The 18240-nt window shown below is 49.8% G+C and overlaps 1 protein-coding gene across 2 annotated transcripts; it reads left to right on the top strand.

The window, feature by feature from the left end:
- Nucleotides 1-2016: 2016 nt before the first annotated feature.
- Nucleotides 2017-17848, top strand: ZNF275 (zinc finger protein 275). 2 transcript variants are annotated; one of them, XM_033114057.1, is made up of 4 exons: nt 2017-2153; nt 10543-10647; nt 11353-11449; nt 11775-17848. In XM_033114057.1, the coding sequence occupies exon 4, from the start codon at nt 11804-11806 to the stop codon at nt 12929-12931; it is 1128 nt and encodes a 375-aa protein (XP_032969948.1). In that variant the 5' UTR covers nt 2017-2153; nt 10543-10647; nt 11353-11449; nt 11775-11803; the 3' UTR covers nt 12932-17848. The 2 variants fall into 2 exon arrangements, with proteins under 2 accessions (XP_032969948.1, XP_032969958.1); XM_033114067.1 differs by having other exon boundaries at nt 10543-10651.
- Nucleotides 17849-18240: the final 392 nt, after the last annotated feature.

Here is an 18240-nt window from a genome sequence, read left to right as displayed (position 1 = left end):
CCACACTTTGGAGAATATTCTGGCAGTTCTTTATAAAGCAACTATCCTATGACGTGGCAATTCCCTTTCTAGGTACTTACCCGAGTAAAATGAAAGCATATGTCTACATGAACTTGTACACAAATAATCACAGTAGCTTTATTTATAGTAGCCCCAAACGGAAACCACCCAGATCATAAAGTGGTGAGTGAATAAAACAACTTAAATATATCCAATCCAAACAATGAAATATTCCTCAGTAATAAAAGGAAAAGAGCAATAATACATTCAACAACATATGTAAGTCTGACAATCATCATACTAAATGAAAGAATCCAGACACAAAATAATACATACTATATGATTCCATTCACATGAAGTTCTCAAATAGGCAAAAGTAATCTATGGTGGGAAAAAATTCGAACAGTGGTTGCCTGTGTGGGATTGTAGTGAGGACAGTCGGAAGGGGCACAAGGAGAACTTCTGGGGTGTCGATCGTGTTCTGCATCTTGACAGGAGTTTGGAGTATGCATTTATCAAAACTCACAGCATGGGGCATTTAAAATGCGAGTGTCTCACTGTATGTAAATTTTACCACCAAAACCCAAAAAGAACAGTGAATAGTTATCGATCTTCAGCTAATGTTATGTGTGTTGAAGTGTTTAGGGGTGAAGTGTACTGATTGATGTCTGCAACTTACTTTGAAGTGAGGATGACCCTGCAATCAAGCAAGTAGAGCATAATGGTACGTGGGTACAAATCTTTTGATTGATCTGTATGTTGCAAAGTTTTCATAATAAAATGTGGCGGGAACATAAGAAAAAAGTTTTTAGCATCTAATGGATAAAATGGTTAAAATGAATTTAAAAATCAAGAAGTTGGTTATAATCATTATTTCGAATAAAGCATTGAATTCTTATTAATTAAAAACATGAAGCAAAAAGTTAGATCCCGTCCTTCAGACTTAATTTCAGTGCCTGGCACCACCCCTCCAGCGTGACTCTTCTTTCCCTTGGTTTACTTACTGCACTCCAGCATTTTCCTTTTGATCCTGGAACATAGCCAATTTGCTTCTGTCGCGGGGGGTTTGCACTTGCTGTTCCTTTTACTGTGGACACTCTTCCTGTCTTCAACAACTTTCACACGGCTGAGTCCTCTTGTCACTCAAGTCTCATCTCAACTGTAGCCTCACTAAACTCCCCCAGCCTTCACTCCCAAACATCACCCGAATTGATGTTCTTCACTGATCTGATAACTCTTATATGTTGTATGTTTGTCCTTGTTGATTACCATCTTCCTTTCGAAACAGGCATTTTCAGGAAAGCATCGACGGGCTTAGCACACTGCAGGGCGGCTGCAGTTTCCTAGATTTTGGTCGACTGGCAGCAAATTCATCTGGAACTAGCTGTCGCTACTTCCAATACCCCGGATCCAAGAATCCTGTTCTTTTTCTTCCCAGCATGACCTGTTGTTTTGAAATTAACTCAATTGCGTTTCTCCTCCACCCCTAACCCCTCAAGTGTGTGTGTGTGTGTGTGCGCCCGCATGCGCGCGCGCACACACGCACTAGCTCTTAGGCGCCAAAGGCAGCGATGAGGCCTGATTTTGCTCACAGATGTATTCTCAGTGCCTGGCTCAGCCAGGCCTCACATCTTTGGTGACTCAGTGAGGTGCTTTGACCCCTCCAGCGGGGGCTGACTTTGATCTACCTCGCCTGCCTTTCCTGTCTCCCCGCCCTCATCCCCTTCCAGAAGGAGCCCAAGGGGTAGGGGTCCTTTACATCCTTTCCTTTTTTCGTGGGCTGGTCGGTTCGTTCGTTCATTCATTAATTCATTCATTCATTCATTCATTCCCCTTCTCTCCCCTCCACCCAGGCTTCGGCCACGCGCGCGTGACTCCCTGAGGCTCTGGCCCGACCCTCCCCCGGGCCTCACGTCCCGCCCCCTCCCGCCCCGCCCCCTCGCCGGTCCAATCAGGATCGGCAGGCCGGGCGGGGTCGGGATGGGGCGGGGCCTCTCTCCCTCACTACCCCCAGCGGCGCCCGCGGCTCCGGAAACGCGCTGAGGGGCTGCTGGGCTCGGCCGGGCGCGGGCGGCTCCGTGGCGCTTCCTGCCACGCCGGGCCTGCCTGGGTCGTGCCAGCGCTGCTCCGTGCCAGGCCGGCTCCAGGCTGAGGTGAGCGTGCGGGCCACGGGAAGATGTGCGCGGAGCGCGGGAGGGTGTGTAGAGACGGATGGTCATTTGGGCCGCGAGAAGATGTCCTAGAAGCCCGGGACAGTGCGCGGGCCGCGGGGTGAATGTGCAGGGGCCGAGGTGATTCTTTGGGCCGCGGGAGGATCGCAGAGGGATGACCCGGGAGTGTGCGGGGTTGGGGCATTTCGGAGAGTGTGCGGTGGAGGCGGGGGACGGTCAAGCCTTTTAGGGGGGGCGTCTCTGGGCTAGCCGGAGGGGGAAACGGGTCGCGCGCGTCTGGCGGAGACGAGGAGGCCCGAAGGCCTTCCCACGGCGGGCGGGGGGCGGCGGTCAGGGGCGGGAATCGCGGACGTGTCGAAGCCTACGCTGCTTTTTGGAAGACGCTAAGGGGTGGGAACGGGTCAGTGTGGGAAGCAGGGGACTGCTGCCCCAAGCGTAACGGAGGCCGAGGGGGAGGGGGCGTTGGTTTGGGTTTTTAAAGGTCTTCTCCCCAGTCTGGGGGAGGGGCTGAGCCACAGTTAGGGGCGCTGGGTGAGTTAGCTGTGGACGGTCCCTTCTGGTGGAGTCCCTCCTTTCCTTTTGGGTGGGGGTCGATCCTCAGCTTGGCAGGGAGGATGGGGGCGCTAGAGCTCGAGCGGCGTGAGGGAGGGGGAGGGGCAACCCTTGCTGGGTGAAGAGGAGCTCAAGGCCCTCAGGTCTGAACAGGGCTTTTTCTGTCACCCTTCTGGGGGCCATCATCTCCTGCTCCAGCCCCCCCCCCCAAACTCCTTTGCTGCCTCCTTTAGTCTATATTTGGGTGATTAATTACATGTCTTTTTCCATCCTCCCCCACACACACTAGCCTGCCGCCCAAAGCCCATGGTCCCTTTCAATCACCACCCCCCCCCAAAATCCTGGCCCTCTTCCCGGAGGTCCCACCCTGTTTCAACTGACACCCTCCAGCCAGCGTTTGCCTAGCCCAGCCACCGGCCCCCTCCAGTGTCCTTGGTCAGTGAACTACTACTTCAGCCACAGACCCGACATTTTCCTTTACCAAAGGATTTCAGATGGGATTGCTAGAACAGCACCCGCTCTGGGCACTAATGCTGCCTCACCCCAACCCCCACCCTCTCTTCCCCCATTGGGCCTTAAGTATAAGCAGCTTCCACTGTGCCTGGCACAGTCCAGTCCATTCCCCAAAAACTTCCCTGGATCTCTATTTTGACTCCTATTAAGCAGTGATTTCCAGCCTTCTTTGGATGAGAGACCCTTGGGGAAATCACTAGAAAGTGTGAATTCTCTTGCTAGAAGTCTGACAGCACAGTGGGATCCCACTCAGAAGGCTCATGGGCTGGAATATTGTCTGCTGAGCGGAGGCAAGGAAGCTTCCAGATTCTAGATGGCCCAGTGCTAAGGGGGGCCAAGTGCTGGTTGGAAATGTGGGCTCCCTTGGTCCCACCCATACCTGCTACTGTGTCCCTTGAGTTCTTAGCAAACCCCAACCAGGGTTCTAACCCAGTGATCTCAGCGCTGGCCCTAACCTGCCTGGGTTCCCCAAATGGGCCAGGGTCCCTTGGGATTTACACAGCACCCCCACCCCGATTTAGAATCTTTCCTCTCCAGGGCAGTATGACCTACACTTAGGGTTTATTTTTGTTTTTACTAAGATGCCATGCACCTTCTTGGGGAAATGGGAACATAAACCTTTCCTTAATTAAGTACAACAGACACTATAAAATCTCCTTCTGGTCCACCTTCTGGCTTTTTATAGAAGGGAAAGAAAATGGAAACCTAAACAGAGAGGGGCAGGTGCCCAGGCAGAGTAAGAGAGGAAAACTGGGGAAGATGGAGACAGATGCCTCCCACCCACACACACAGAAAAAGACACACACAGACACAAACATCCCGAGAGAAACAGACTTTCCTGGTGAAACACCCTCTCTTTTGGCCCGTTAGGATTCTGCCACTTCTAGCAGCATTGCATTTGCACAGTATAGGGTGCGCCCAAATGGGGCCTTCAGGGCCACATCCTGGCCCAACAGGTGGAGAGTAGGTGAAGGCCAGGCCTGGCTCAGCTTAGTGTCCTGGCTTTGCCTGGGAGGGGAGAGGATCTGGATTGTGTAGGGTGTGTTCAGTGTCAGCCTGTCCTTTGGTTGACCACTCATGACCCAAAACGACATGTTCCCAGGTCTGCTTCTGTCCCCCTGAATTATTTCAGCACAACAGGTGGGGCCTTACCTGCTTGACTGATTGCTCAGAATCAGAATTGTTCCAAAACACGATGAGCTATCCCTGTGTGCCCTTTTGGATAAGTGTTTACAGACCATAGCTGCAGGCCTTAAAACTGGCCATACTGTTAGAAGGCCCCAGGGGTGGAGACACAAGATGGTGGGAAGTATTGTTTCCGTTGTGGACGTGGCTATATTTTCATATATGCCAGTGTCACCGAACCATCTTTGCCCAGAGACAGTTTCCTCAGTCTAAGCAACACGACCCAAGGGAAAACAAATATCCAGCAAGGAGAATTGGGAATCCAGGTGATCATTTGGATGGGAGAGGGAGCTGAAAGCACCCATCTGAATTAGATGCTGAAGATAGAGGTCTCTTGTGTGCCCTATAAAAATCCCCCCTCAGGGCATTTTTGCTCTGCCCCAGAACCAAACTGAACACCATGAGCCACCTCTTGTCTTCACGGGTCTGAGGATATGCTGTTACAGGTCCTTATCTAGATACTCCAGGGAGTCCAGGTGTTTCTGGCACCCCTTGGAAGCTGCCAGATTGATCTAGTTTGAGTGGCCTTGCTGCCTGTCTCCTGCCCCCACTGTCTGGGGACAGACAGCACCTGCCAAGCAGGTTGTTTGGCTGTTTGCCATTTGTGCCACGGAATCGGTCAAACACGGATCTTTTAGGCTCCAGAGCAGTCTTTACTAGTAGCCAGACCCCCCTCCCCAGGAGGTGTTCTCAGCTCAGAGGTCACCAGAAGACACCTAATTCTTGACTTTTTTATGACACAGGTTGATTTTTGTCTCCATTGAATTCAACTCTGACTTTCTGATCAAAGTGCAATGGTTATTGTGGTTCTTTCAATGTTCCTGATTCCCTACGGAGAATTCAATTTGAATTAGTTGGTTAAAAGTTACATTGCCATCTAAAGTGCTATCAGGAACATTTGTTCCGTGAGCTCTTGTGTTTTAGGAAGCATGGTTTTTCAGATTCCCTGTGTTCATGAAACACCTGCAGTGGCCACAGCACTTGACTAGGTTCAGGGTGGACTCTGGAGTCAGCCTTGAAAGGGCCTTTGCTGTCTGAGAGCGTGTGGTCGTTAGACCACACTTTACATCTCACTTAAAGAAGGAAGAGAATATTATTTATAGTGAGAGGCAGAGATTTGTTTTCCCATGTCTTTGTCCAAATTTCCATTTCCCGGCTGGGGATAGGAGCACACCTGATGAGATTCGGAGCATGCTTTTCCACGGTGACTTACGTTGAAGGCCAGCCTGACCCTCTGTCTCCGTTGGTTGCACTACAATGGTTTTCATATTCTGCCTGGAATTGCTTTGACCTTGCTCCCCCAAGGTTAACTTTTGGAAGGCAGTGGACACCTGTTTTTGTCACTTTGGTCACAGCGTCCAGCTTTTTTTCCAGATTAGTTCCACCATTTTAAAGTAGAACACTTGTGCAACATGTCTTCTAAATGATCAGATTGTCTCTGGGATTGATGATAATTTTATTTTTAACTGCAGCGGGGGTTAATGTGTATTATCTTTTTTAATGCTCTTTCTTGGCTTCTCCTAAAACTTTTACCCGATACACTTGGTTAATTATGCAGTTTGCCTTCCTTTTATGAAATCAGGGCTCAGGTTTTCCCTCCTGTTTTTATGAGCACCTTCTAAATGGTCTCTGTGTGTCCGTGGGCTCTATTGCTGTGGGTGGCGATCTGAAGTGTGCTCCCATGAAGTCCCCTGGGCAAGCCTGGTACTGGAAGGGCCATTCCTGTTGCTACCCAGGAAGGGATAATGAATGATTCACTTGGGGGTTGTGACTCCAGGATTTCAACAGTTAATCAGGCCAATTAAGTAAAAACACTTCAGTGGGATCCGCTCAATTAAATGGAACACTTCAGGAGGATTTCCTCAATTAAATGTGGATGGCTTGGAAGAACAGAGTGAGGGAGAGAGAAATGGTATGTGTATCCATTAGGCTGTGGGGATGCTCCATGACTGCCTGTCCTCTGGTGTTAGAGGGTTTCATATTATTTCTCTCTTTGGTATGGTTTGAAAAGGTGCAAATCTTGGGAGCTGGACTTTGGGCAAGTTACTTAACCTCTTGGATCCATGACTTACTTCTCTGTAAGGCGTAGTAATACAGGTTGCGATAATTAAATTAAGCGAAGGGAGAAGCAGTGCCAACCCTGTACTGGGTGCTCTGTAAATGGAAGTCAGCTCCACTTAACACGCCCCTCTCCCTCAGTTTATTACATGCCCCCTCGGTGCCAGGAGCTGCTGCAGGGTTGGGGATCAGGGTGACCAAGAAAGAGAAGGCCCCTGTCCTCTGGGAGGTGGGATTTCTCCTGGGGAGAGTCAGGGAAAAACAAGCACTTTCAGAAGATAAGTTTTAGGTAGTGGACAGTGTTATGAGTAAACCCAGATGAGACTGGAGAGTAAAGACGTTTTGGGGAGGTGACACTTGAGTGAGGCCCAGATTCTTAGAAGAAGCCACGTATGTCAGGTTCAGAGGCCCTGAGGGGTATCTCCTTGGCATAGCTAGGAAGAATGAAGGTCCGAGTGTCTGGAAGCAATGACTGAGATTTGAGGTGCAGAATATGGGCTTGGTGGGCTGGTCCAGAGCCTTGTAGAGGCTTAAGGCCTTAGGTCTCTGGCCTGACGGCAGTGAGACAGGATTTATAACAGACCATCTTTCCCAGAAGGTGAGTGCAAGGTGTACTCCCCCATGCCACTTGACAGCAAAACCTCCATGTCAATTGGAAGTAAATTTTTAAAAATAAATCGTATAAGTAATCTATGAACAGTTCGTTTTGTATTGGAAGCCAACATCAAACCAGACGTCAAATGCCAGGAGAATCCAACTTCTCAGAGAGGGCCCTGCCTAGGTGACAGTGGGACACAGAGGGCTAGGCTGCTGGGCAGCCGGTTAAAGATGGGAATGGGGCTTCTGTGGACCTTGGGGCAAAAGGAGGCCTGTTCACACCTGTCCATGGCACTGATAGCGTGGGGGACGAGCCCAGGAAGTCAACCTCGGGTTCCTGCTAGCCTTTCTCACTGTGCCTGCCTTGCCCGCGTGGATGTTGCCCAGCTTTGAGGGCCATTTCCCGTTGTCTCCTTGGCCTGCCTCAGCCCTGCCTTCTTGCATGCTGATCCAAAGTCTACCCACATCTTTGAAAATTGTTCTTCTCTCTGTTTTTCAAAGAAATGCAGCTTAGTGACTAAAAATTCACACGTTACAGAAACAAAGCAGACCATTCTAGACACGGGCTCCACCCCCAGTGTGGCACACATTGCCGAATAGGTGTGCTCATGTTAGCTACGAGTCACTGTCCGTTTCTTCCTTTTTTTTCTCCGAAAATACAAATACTTAGCCTTCTCCCCCCTTCCCCTACCGTCGTTGGATTTTTTCACAGTTACTCTCTGTCTGCGCCTTTTGTGACGGATTCGCTTTCTTGTAATCTGCTACATTGTCATCCTGCATTGGCCACGTGTTGATTTTGATTTATTTTATGGGATTTTTTTTTTATTGCTTTTCTGCCACCTGTTGATTTCATACCTAAGCTCTCCAGTTTTCTTCCTGCTCTGAGTCCTAAGACTCTTCAGGAAGGTCTCCAGCGCTCTGAGCCACACTCGTCATTTCCCCTCTCCCTCTTTTTATGACTTGGGGATTATTAATTGGAGCATTGGGTCCATTTGCATTTAACTTAATTATCCATATGGCTGGATTTCAATTGATCATCTTGCTGTTTGTTTCTGTCTGGCCCATCTGTTCTTTTTCCTTTGTTTATTTACTGAATAACCCCCAGGTGATCACAGGGGACTCTTTTCTGGTCGGTTGGACCCTGGACATTTCCCTACCTTTACGTGTCCTGGTTGGACCCTGGACATTTCCCTACCTTTACGTGTCCTGGTTGGACCCTGGACATTTCCCTACCTTTATGTATCTTGGGAATTGTTTGGCTTACAGATTCCTGGCCATGCTTTTCCCAGTCTTTTGGGGTTTCACTCTATGTATGCATGGCTTAGTAGTCAGGGTAAGACTCAAAGGGAGCCTTCTGGAGTTTTGTTCTGTATAGCTCCCTCCTTTCTGGAATTCTGCTTTGGAACTTCCAGCTGCCTCAGCTGCCTTGAACGCTGGTCTGTGTCTTGATGAAGCCCCCAAGCTCTGTTTGGGTTCCCCTCCCCAACACTCTCAATCTGGAAATTGCCTCCAGACAGAGAACTGAGGCAATGATAAGGCTCACCTCGTTTGTTTCTCTTCTCTGGAGGATCTGATCCTGCCCTGCCTGCTGTCCAATGCCTTTAAAACCGTTGTTTCACATCGATTTTGTCCAGTTTTCACATTGTTTGCCCTTGTTACTCCATCATAGCCAGAAGTGGCAGCGTCCATCCATCCTTTTAACATAGCATCTAATTGTATGGAAAAGTGTTTCCTGCTGGAATATCTGAGTTTTGCACTCCTTGCGCTGGTGTAAAAATGCTTCCTTTTCATTTTCATTTAATTATGAATTGAATTGACCTGACCTCAGAACAGAAACTGTGCTCCTGGTTCTTTGAACTCACTGAAGTTGGAGGCAGGGGATGCACACATGTCTGGTAGGATCTGACAGTATTTCACACATTTTGCAATCTGGAAGAAAAAGGTAACGTACACATATAGCTCAAACCTTTTCTTTAACAACTTAGTGTTTGAAGATCTTTGAGGCTTCTTTTTCCAACTTTTTTTCGACTTTTCCTTTTGTTGAATGTATCACAGAGATGTTTGTTTTTTTGATAAAGTAAATTTTTTAAAATAAATTTTATTGGGGAATATTGGGGAATAGTGTGTTTCTCCAGGGCCCATCAGCTCCAAGTCCAGTCGCCGTTTTCAATCTTTAGTTGCAGGGGGCGCAGCCCACCATCCCATGCGGATATTGAACCGGTGACCTTGTTGAGAGCTCGCGCTCTAACCACCTGAGCCATCCGGCCGCCCCCACAGAAATGTTCTTGTCTGCAGCTGCAGCTGTCTCATTGTCACCTGGCAGATAGTTTCCGTGAGATGGGATGTGACCTTTAAATGGCCTTGCTGCTGGTCAGAAAACCCTGGCTCCTGCCCTTGGTTGCCTCTCTTCCCTCTAGTGGCCCGATTTCGGTTTTTGTTGCTCTTACAAATTTGGAAAGAATCTCTGACTTCCTAATTATTTCTCCCAATATTATTTTGGGAACGCTTCCTTCCCGGGCAGTGAGTGAGCACTGATCTCTTCACGCTGGCTGCTAGGAGGCCTGTGGCCGGCCTGTCTCTGAGAGGCAGTCTCCCTGCCATCAGCTCTCCGTCTTCTCCCGGCTATGCCTGGAGGAACTAACATTCATTTGTCTTGTCAAGGCTCCCTCTGACCTGCCTGTATTCATTCTTTGCCAGCTCACTTTCTCTGCCGTTTGGGGTATGTTTTCTTAGGCACACTTAGGCTCTGGCTTGTCATTCAGCTGCTGTGCAAGAGAAGGCTCAACAAGATATAAAACCGGGGAAAAGGAAATTGCCAGTCTCATCCCAGGGGACCCAGAGGCAGGGCTGCTGTCACTCAGGGCTCTTTTCACTTTCCTCCTCCTGTGCCCCTCCCCCACAGGGTCTTTCCCTTCCCCAGGATTGAGTCCTGGGAAACCAGGTCCTCACCGGCCCTCTTGAGTTGCTGGAGGCCCAGATGAGAGATGAGCTGTGCTTCCCTCTGCCTGGCTTGGGGATCTGTCATTGCTCCCAAATTCTGGCCTTAGCCTCACCTCTTGCCCCAGTATGACACAAGGCAGGGCCTGAACCCCAGCTGCTGTCTTCCCTCCCTTCATTCCTCCCTCCCTCCTTCCCTCCACTTCTCTGCCTAGATTCTGCCTAGGAGTGGATACCTGCTGGGCTTGTAACCCCCATCATACTGCTGGGGGAACTGAGTTTCAATCCCGGAAAGTGATGAAGTATAGGTCCCTTCGGAAGACAGTGGGAGACCAGGGCCACGGCCCAGGTCTCCTGGCACTTGGTCTGGTTTTCTTTCCAGGACTTCTTGACACCTGTGGTTAGATTTCCATGTTAGCAAGGGACACCCACTCCAGACCCTCGCGTCATGTCCCTGGTATTACTGGTGCTGCCTCTGCGTCAGTCTAGAATGGATGGAAGGACTGGTTATCCCTTTTAATTTTTTCAGGATTCACTGACATTTGATGACTTGGCATAGTGCCTCACAAAAAGGGAGTGATTGACGCTGGACACTGAGCAGAGGACACTGGCGTGTTACGGGAACGTGACTTCCGTGAGTAAGGGCACCCCCAGCCCTTTCACCAGCTTCGTGGTCCTATGCAGCACGAGTGGGATGAGGTGGCTGTGCTCCCCAGTGATGGGCTGCAAGGAAATACAAAGGGTCTGCCACACCCGACATCTGAAAGTTGCAGCCCCCTCCCCCCCACCGCCAACTCCTAATGGCACGGAAAGAAGCCCCCTTGGTCTTTTCTTGGGAAAGAAATGAGAACAAAATGAGAACCACTCTAATTTAGAATGCTTTTTAACCTGAATGATGGAAATTGCATGGCCATATTTATGCTGAGTTTGCTGCTGAGAAGAGAGGTTGACAACAGCAAGCTCCTGTGCACCATCGCGCTGTGCGTGTGAGGTGGGGAGGGCTCTTAGACTGCTGGGGTTGAATGTGGGCTTGTGCAAGAGCGTGAAGTTCAGTGTGTGGGCCCTGAGGGGGTGGATCTGGAGAAAGGGAGGGTCAGCTCCACGGGACGACAACCTGACGCTCCACCCAGGTGGGCCCAGAGCCTGCCTCATCCAGCCCCTGGAAGGAGCCGGCCCTTGGGAAAGGGATTTGAATTGGATGAATGACTTCCTAAGGTCACAGCCAACCCAGGCTTTGGATATTGAGGGGTTCTCCTTTGAAGGCCCTGCCCTCTCCCCGTACTGTTCTGACATCATCTCTTGACTGCCCGCCATAACCCGTTGCCTTTTCCACAAGCAGGAGTTCCTGTTTGGAATTCTCTTTTGGTCTCTCACCTGGTGCAAAGACACGTGCTGTTAGTGTCAGACCCTTAACACAGATCGAGCTAAATATTCTGGTAAGTGAAAAGGAATCCTAAAGAAGTGGGAGGAAATCATGGGGGAGGCCCAGCTGAACCTTTGGAGAGAGGGTGTGGCTGCCCCTCAGGCAGAAGGGGAGACCTCCTCCCGACCACTTTTGTACAGAGTGTCCAGCAATTGGGCCCTTCTGCTCCTTCCCTCTATGGTCCTTGCTTCCAGCGGGATGGGCCCCAGCTGTCCTGCCCTGGTGGCCTCCAGGCCCGGTGCTCAGCAGCTGTCTCAGGAGGAAAGCAATGCTTGACGAGGTAGCATAGCTTCCTTCCTTCCTCTGCAGACTGCAGTGTTTTGTGGTTCTCATTTCAGAAAACATCTTCGTGACTCCACACCGGACGATGGGTGAAGAAGCCCAGCCACAGGAGATGGCATCCACGAGTTCCCCGAGGGCCAGTGAGCCTAGCCCTGAGGTCAAACAGAATGGGGACTCTGAGGGGAGGGGAGGGAGCCCCCAGAATCTGCCCATAGAACATCACTTTGCCTGTAAAGAGTGCGGGGATGCCTTTCGGCTTAAGGTACTCCTTGTGCAGCACCAAAGAATTCACAGTGAGGTGAAGAGCTGGGAGTGTGGCGATTGTGGGAAGATCTTTAGGGGGATCTCAGAGTTCAATGAGCACCGGAAGAGCCATGTGGCTGCAGAGCCCCGGCCTGGCCCAAGTCGGGCTGTCGATGAAGCCATGGAGAACAGGGAGCAAATAGAGAAGGAGGCAAAACCTTTCGAGTGTGAGGAATGTGGGAAAAGGTTTAAGAAGAACGCAGGCCTCAGCCAACACCTGCGCGTCCACAGCAGAGAGAAGCCTTTTGACTGTGAAGAATGTGGGCGGTCCTTCAAGGTGAACACCCACCTCTTTCACCATCAGAAGCTTCACATCTTGGAAAAGCCCTTTGCCTGCAAGGCGTGTAGCAGGGATTTCCTGGATCGCCAGGAACTTCTCAAGCACCAGCGAATGCACACTGGCCACCTGCCCTTCGACTGTGACGACTGTGGCAAGTCCTTCCGAGGGGTCAATGGCCTGGCCGAGCACCAGCGCATCCACAGTGGGGCCAAGCCCTATGGATGTCCCCACTGTGGCAAGCTGTTCCGCAGGAGCTCCGAGCTCACTAAGCATCGGCGGATCCACACAGGCGAGAAGCCGTACGAGTGCGGCCAGTGCGGGAAGGCCTTCCGGCAGAGCTCCAGCCTCCTGGAGCACCAGCGGATCCACACCGGGGAGCGGCCCTACGTGTGCGGCGACTGCGGCAAGGCCTTCCGGGGGCCCTCTGATCTCATTAAACACCGGCGGATCCACAGCGGACTGAAACCCTACGAGTGTGACAAGTGTGGGAAGGCCTTCCGGCGGAGCTCAGGCCTGAGTCGCCATCGGAGGACCCACAGTGGAGCAAGACGCTGTGAGTGCAGTGAATGTGGCCGTGTGTTCAAGAGGCGGTCAGCGCTGCAGAAGCATCAGCCAACCCACCATGAGTAGATGAGGCCCGCAGCCCCTCAGCTGTCACCGGGTTCCTCCAGGAGCCTGGAGCCCTGGAGTGGGATGGCAGAGTCAAAGGAGATGAACAGTTTTGTAGCGCTTATATATTTTATTGTCAGAAATGTTGAAACCAATTTATACTGCCACCAGCAATTTATAAGTGTACGTTTCCCATTTTGCCTCTCGAGAGTAGCTTTTTCCATTTTAATTGATTTTGGCTAGTTTAATGGGCATAAAGTACCTTCAAGGGATTTAAATCTGCAGGTCTTGAATCTGAGAATGAGAGAACACACCCGGATGTGCGGGGGTAAAGAGGGGGCTTGTCGGTCCTCGCCTCCAACCTCCCACCTCAGGGAAACTGAGACACAGAGCTGGTCAATGATGGCGTCAATATAATGTGAGTCCGACTTTCCCGAAGAGATTGCCCCAAAGTCTTTTGGCCTACTTGAATTCATAAATTTTTAGGGATGTAAATAGAATATGCAAATGTGTTATAATATTTAATTTATTAATTTAGTTATACATACATACATACTGTAAATCACATATTATATAAAATAATATATTAATTTAGAAAATACTCCCTTTTCCCCATGTTCCGTTCCATGAGATTATTTTGTTCTAACTCCTCACGTGCATTTCTGACCTCACCGTCTTCACCAACCTGGGAGCCCCTTTTGAGTTATCAGTTTCAAAGATCATCTAATGCCTTCTCCCCATCCGAGCTGTGTGCCATGTAGCACTGTGACAATCCCTGCACAAAGCTCTCACTAGAAATTTTTTCCCAAGCCATACATTCGTGTTCATGTAACTTTAGTACAGTTGTTTTGTTTTTTTTTATGTGTCCTGTAGCTCTACAACATAACCACTCCAGGTCCTTTCTTTTTCAAATGACCTTTAAAAGCCTTTGAAGCATCAAAAACTTGTCGTTGTGAGGTCATACTCCTAAGGTTATTATTATTGGTGTTTTGGTTTTTTTTGCATCCTTTTTTCTGAAACCAATTCAATCTGGTGACTCTCATACATATCCAAAACTAGCATTAATTGGGGTTTGTTTCGGGCTAATGGGTCTAGTCCTCAGCAGCACTACTTCGTTCAAAATAAAGGAGTTGAGAGAGTATTTCCATAGCAACAGAGACGTCTCAAGGACTCAAGATGACGCCTCCATTTGGGGAATGATTGCCTCTCCTCATAAGAGACCTAGATGGTACTTCTCCAGCCCTCCGTTTCCGGCTCTATAAAACGGAGGTGAACACAGGACTACCTCCTAAGGTTATGGTGAGGACTGCGACGCCACGCCTGGCACAGAAGGACACTCAGTGAAGGGTACCTGCTGTCACCATCGTAGTTATTGCTGTCATTCTATGGCTCATTAGTACCAGAACTGGGGGTGGACCCAGGCCTTCTGACTCCTAGTCTCATCATCTTTCTCTCATGCAATGACTTAAATACTGTTTCCGTTTTCTTGCATGCAAATGGTACGTTCATCTCCTTTGACCAGTTATCAAGTTACCTTTGGATATATTGACTTTATACAGCAGTTCTTTCTATATCGATTGTGACGACCTCTTTTCCAATTTTATTGCTTTGCTCTTTGTAGCACTTTTATTACATTTTTGTTATGCAAGCTTTTGATTTTTACGAATCCAAGCATTCATTGTTGTCCGTTCAATCGTACACTTTCATTGCTTCAGTAGTTAGATATGATGACATTTTCTTCTAGAATTTTAATTACAAGTGAAACGTTGAAAGCCCTGCCCCACCAGAAGGTGAATGTGCCAGGTGGGCAGGCTGGATGGGAATGGGCCGGAGAAGCAGGCTCACTCCTCATCCAAGTTGCAGACTCTGCATGTCTGTGGGCAGTACTTGACTATCCAACCTGGCCACTCAGGCACGCGAGAGAAACGTCCATCACAGACTGGCCAGAACACTGACTGCTCCTCGCCAGCAGCAGCAGGGCTGGGCCTCACCTACATTAATGGGGTGGTCCACACTTGGTCTTGGCAGCAGCCAGCCATCCTTTGAGCTCCTGGGAGCCTTGGCCATGCCTGGCGTGGATTCAGTGCCTGAGCAGCGATCCACCCAAGAGACATCTCAAACACAAGAAGACTCACCTGACGATGCTGTCATGTGAATCACATCCTCCTCTTAGCGAATGACTCTGGAACAAGAAAGAGGTTGGTTTGGTGGCTTTCACTTTTGGCAACTAGGGGAAATTCACCCACGTGTTCTGACGTCACCTCCTGCAGCCACACCTAAGAGGGGCAACAGAACAAAGGCTCGGAGAAGAACTGTGCCCCTCTGATGGCCTGCGTGTCATGGTGATAGAAGCTGGCCACACCAGGCCTGGGCTGTGACTTACAGCAGCTGTGCCCAGGAGGGGAAATAAAACAAGGGTTTGGAGGGCAACGATGCCCCTCTGACGGCCCATGTGGCATAGAAATAGAAGCTAGTTATCCTGGGGCTGGGCTGTCAGTTCCAGCACCCTCCCCCAGGAGGAACAGCAGCAAGGGCTGGCCAGAAGCCTGGCCCCTCCTGCAGAGCCCGCAGGTAGAAAGTGGCCACACTAGGGCTATGGTGTGACTCCCCAGCAGCTGTGCCCAGGGTTGGGGGGCACTAGAGGGCCTGGAGAGGAAGTGTGCCCTTCTGATGGGCCCACCACGGCTGGGCCAGCACTTCCCAGAAGCCCCCAATCCTGGGAAGCAGGGTACCATAGTGACCTCTCTGACCTTAGCCAGAAGGTACTCTGGAATGGCCCCCCAGGCCACACCAGTGGCTCTCTGCGACATCTCCCTCCTGAGCCCCAGGCTGGAGAGCCGCTGACAGCACTTGTTACATAGCGATTCCTTTTGCTCTGTGGGCTTCAGTTCTTGCAGTAGTTGTGAATCTGTGTCTGAGATCACTACTTCTTTCTCTCAGCAGTTTTCTCTTTTCAAGCTGTTATGACGTGTTTGATACAAGTGTCATTTGGGTAAGGAATAGTGACGTCCACGGATGGGCAAGGCTGGCACCTATACCTGCAAGTACTCTGCCATTTCTTGCCCATTCACTAGGCATTTGTCAGGTTTTATGAAGGATCCAGATGCAGTATTAACTCGGAACTTAGCATTGTCGCTACTACTCCATTTCCCCCAGCCGGGACATGGTGTCCTGGCATTCTGTGACACCCTCCTTTACTTTTGTCCATTCTCAGTTCTGTCATTTTCTCTCCAACCCTCTTCCAGAGTTAACACTAAAGATCGCGTCTTTTCCGTCACTGTGTTTGCAGGTGAAGTCCATGCTCTCTCCAAACGCAAGCAGTCTGTGGCTTTCACGTGTTTCCTGTAGTTGCGCCAAGTTCCATTTTTGCCTCTGGTAACTTGGGGGTGGATTTCCTGGGATTCTCTAGGTATACTGCTATGTCAGATGCAAAATGTGATCAAGCTTTCTGTCGTGTGTGCTTGTCTATGCATTCGTGTATCTACCTCATTTCATTTTTCTTTTCTAATCACATGGATTCCTTTTGCAAGGGAAATGAAGAGCAGTTAGGTTACATAGAATGCCGGCTCTCATTAGAAGTATATCTTTTTCTTATATTCTGAAAGAAACCCTCCATTGCTTTTATGAAAGTTTTGAATACTTGCTAAAATTTTCAAAAGAATAATTGTTTACCGTTTTTGCTGCTTGAGATTAACTGTGTTGATTGATTAGTTGTGCCATACCCACTCTCACATTTCCAGAATGAACCCACCCAACCACAGGGGGCATCTTTCTCACGTGGTGTTGCATTCCAAGTGCCCCTGGCTTCGGCCCTGTTGTGTGCCATGTAACCCCCCACCCCCACTTCTAGGCCACATTAATTAAACCAGCACTGACTACCTGACTGAAGGGCAGCAACCAGTCCCCAGAACTGGCTAGAGATGATGGGCCGGGCCTTTCAGGTTCTGCAAACAAGGAAACTAAGAAGTTTCTAGTTGGCGTTGGAAGAAAGAGGGAGCCACACGGTATTTAGAGGAATTGGGCAGCACTGGCTTGAAGATCTATGGTTCCTGGTACGCGCCCCAGAGCTGCCTCAATCCCAGCACCCCGAGGAAGGCCTGGCCTCGTTATGTTCTTGGATTGTCATCTGACGACTGCCCTCATTCTCATTCATCCACTCGTGTCCCCACCATAGACTTTCTTGACTTGAGCCAGCTTGAGAGGGTCTCTGTTTTTTGCAGTCTGTCAAGAGCCAATTGCATTTTGTCATTCGGCCGCTTCCTGAGAAGCATCACGTGGCTGGCTTTCCTCGTGTTCTACCTGGCCCAAGTTCCTGGCCCAAGTCCCGCCTCACTGTTGTAAACACCTGTTTAAATGCGGTACTAGATTCTCTTCTCTTAAGATGGGCAAGCAGTCTATGCCTTCTAGTGTCAGTGAATGTGACCGATGCTTTTCTGTCTGGGTATCATTCCTGGACTGACCTAAGATTTGCCCCATGAAACGAGTGAAGTCCCCATCCAGCATATTCTGGATTTTGGAAGTGTGTCCCTACTTCCAGCAAATCCAGCACATGAGGAATTGATAACAACTTCTCTATTACTCTGTATACTTGCATTCTGATCATTGTCATTGCATCCTTTTGGGTGTTTACTTTCAAAAGTAGAAATGGTCTCTTGAAATTTGGCCTCCAATGTTATTTACATATCTGAGAACAGTAGCTGTGTCCCGCCCCAGTTCATATTTTGGTTGCTGGCACTCCTCTTCCTCCCAGTCTCCTTAACTTGTCTGTTTGATGGCACTTACTATAATCAGCCTTGCACTAGAGCTTCGCCCTCCCCACCCTCCCCCACCCATTAGATTGTGAGCTCTTAGAAGACAGGGGTGGCCCTTCATGTCTGATTCCCCTACCAGATCTAGCACAGTGCCTTGCATCAAGTAGATTTCAATAAATATATGTGAAATGGCATTGGTCGTCTTGACTTATTTTATCAAAGCTTCGTTTATCAGTTCTTCCCTTGCCTTTCTCCCCGCTCTGGAGTTCTGCCCTCTCCTGGGGCCCAGAGGGGAGAGAAGGCACCCTGATGCGGGAGGGCTGGTTTTCCGAGAAGTTTGAGATCCCCTGTAGCAGAAGGGGCCTGTCATTGAGCCAGGTGCCTTCCCCTAACTCTGAATTCCAGGTGGGAGCAGAAAACAAGGCTGGACCCTAAGCTCCTCCCCTAGGAACCAGGCGTGGGATGACAGAAGTGGCTCCTGGGACTTGAGAATTGGTCAGCCTCTCTGGGCTGGGTGGGGGTTGGAGTGGGGAGGCCGGTCCTCTTGGTGGCCAGTGGCTGGCCCTCTAATGATCATTG

This window comes from Rhinolophus ferrumequinum, chromosome X, assembly GCF_004115265.2.
Source record: "Rhinolophus ferrumequinum isolate MPI-CBG mRhiFer1 chromosome X, mRhiFer1_v1.p, whole genome shotgun sequence".
Classification (NCBI taxonomy): Eukaryota; Metazoa; Chordata; class Mammalia; order Chiroptera; family Rhinolophidae; genus Rhinolophus; species Rhinolophus ferrumequinum.
Note: the sequence above shows the minus strand (reverse complement) of the source record. Positions and strands in the feature narration are given on the sequence as shown.

Excerpts from the sequence above, each read along its gene's own strand:
- ZNF275 (XM_033114057.1), top strand. The coding sequence starts at position 11,804 with ATGGGTGAAGAAGCCCAGCCACAGGAGATGGCATCCACGAGTTCCCCG.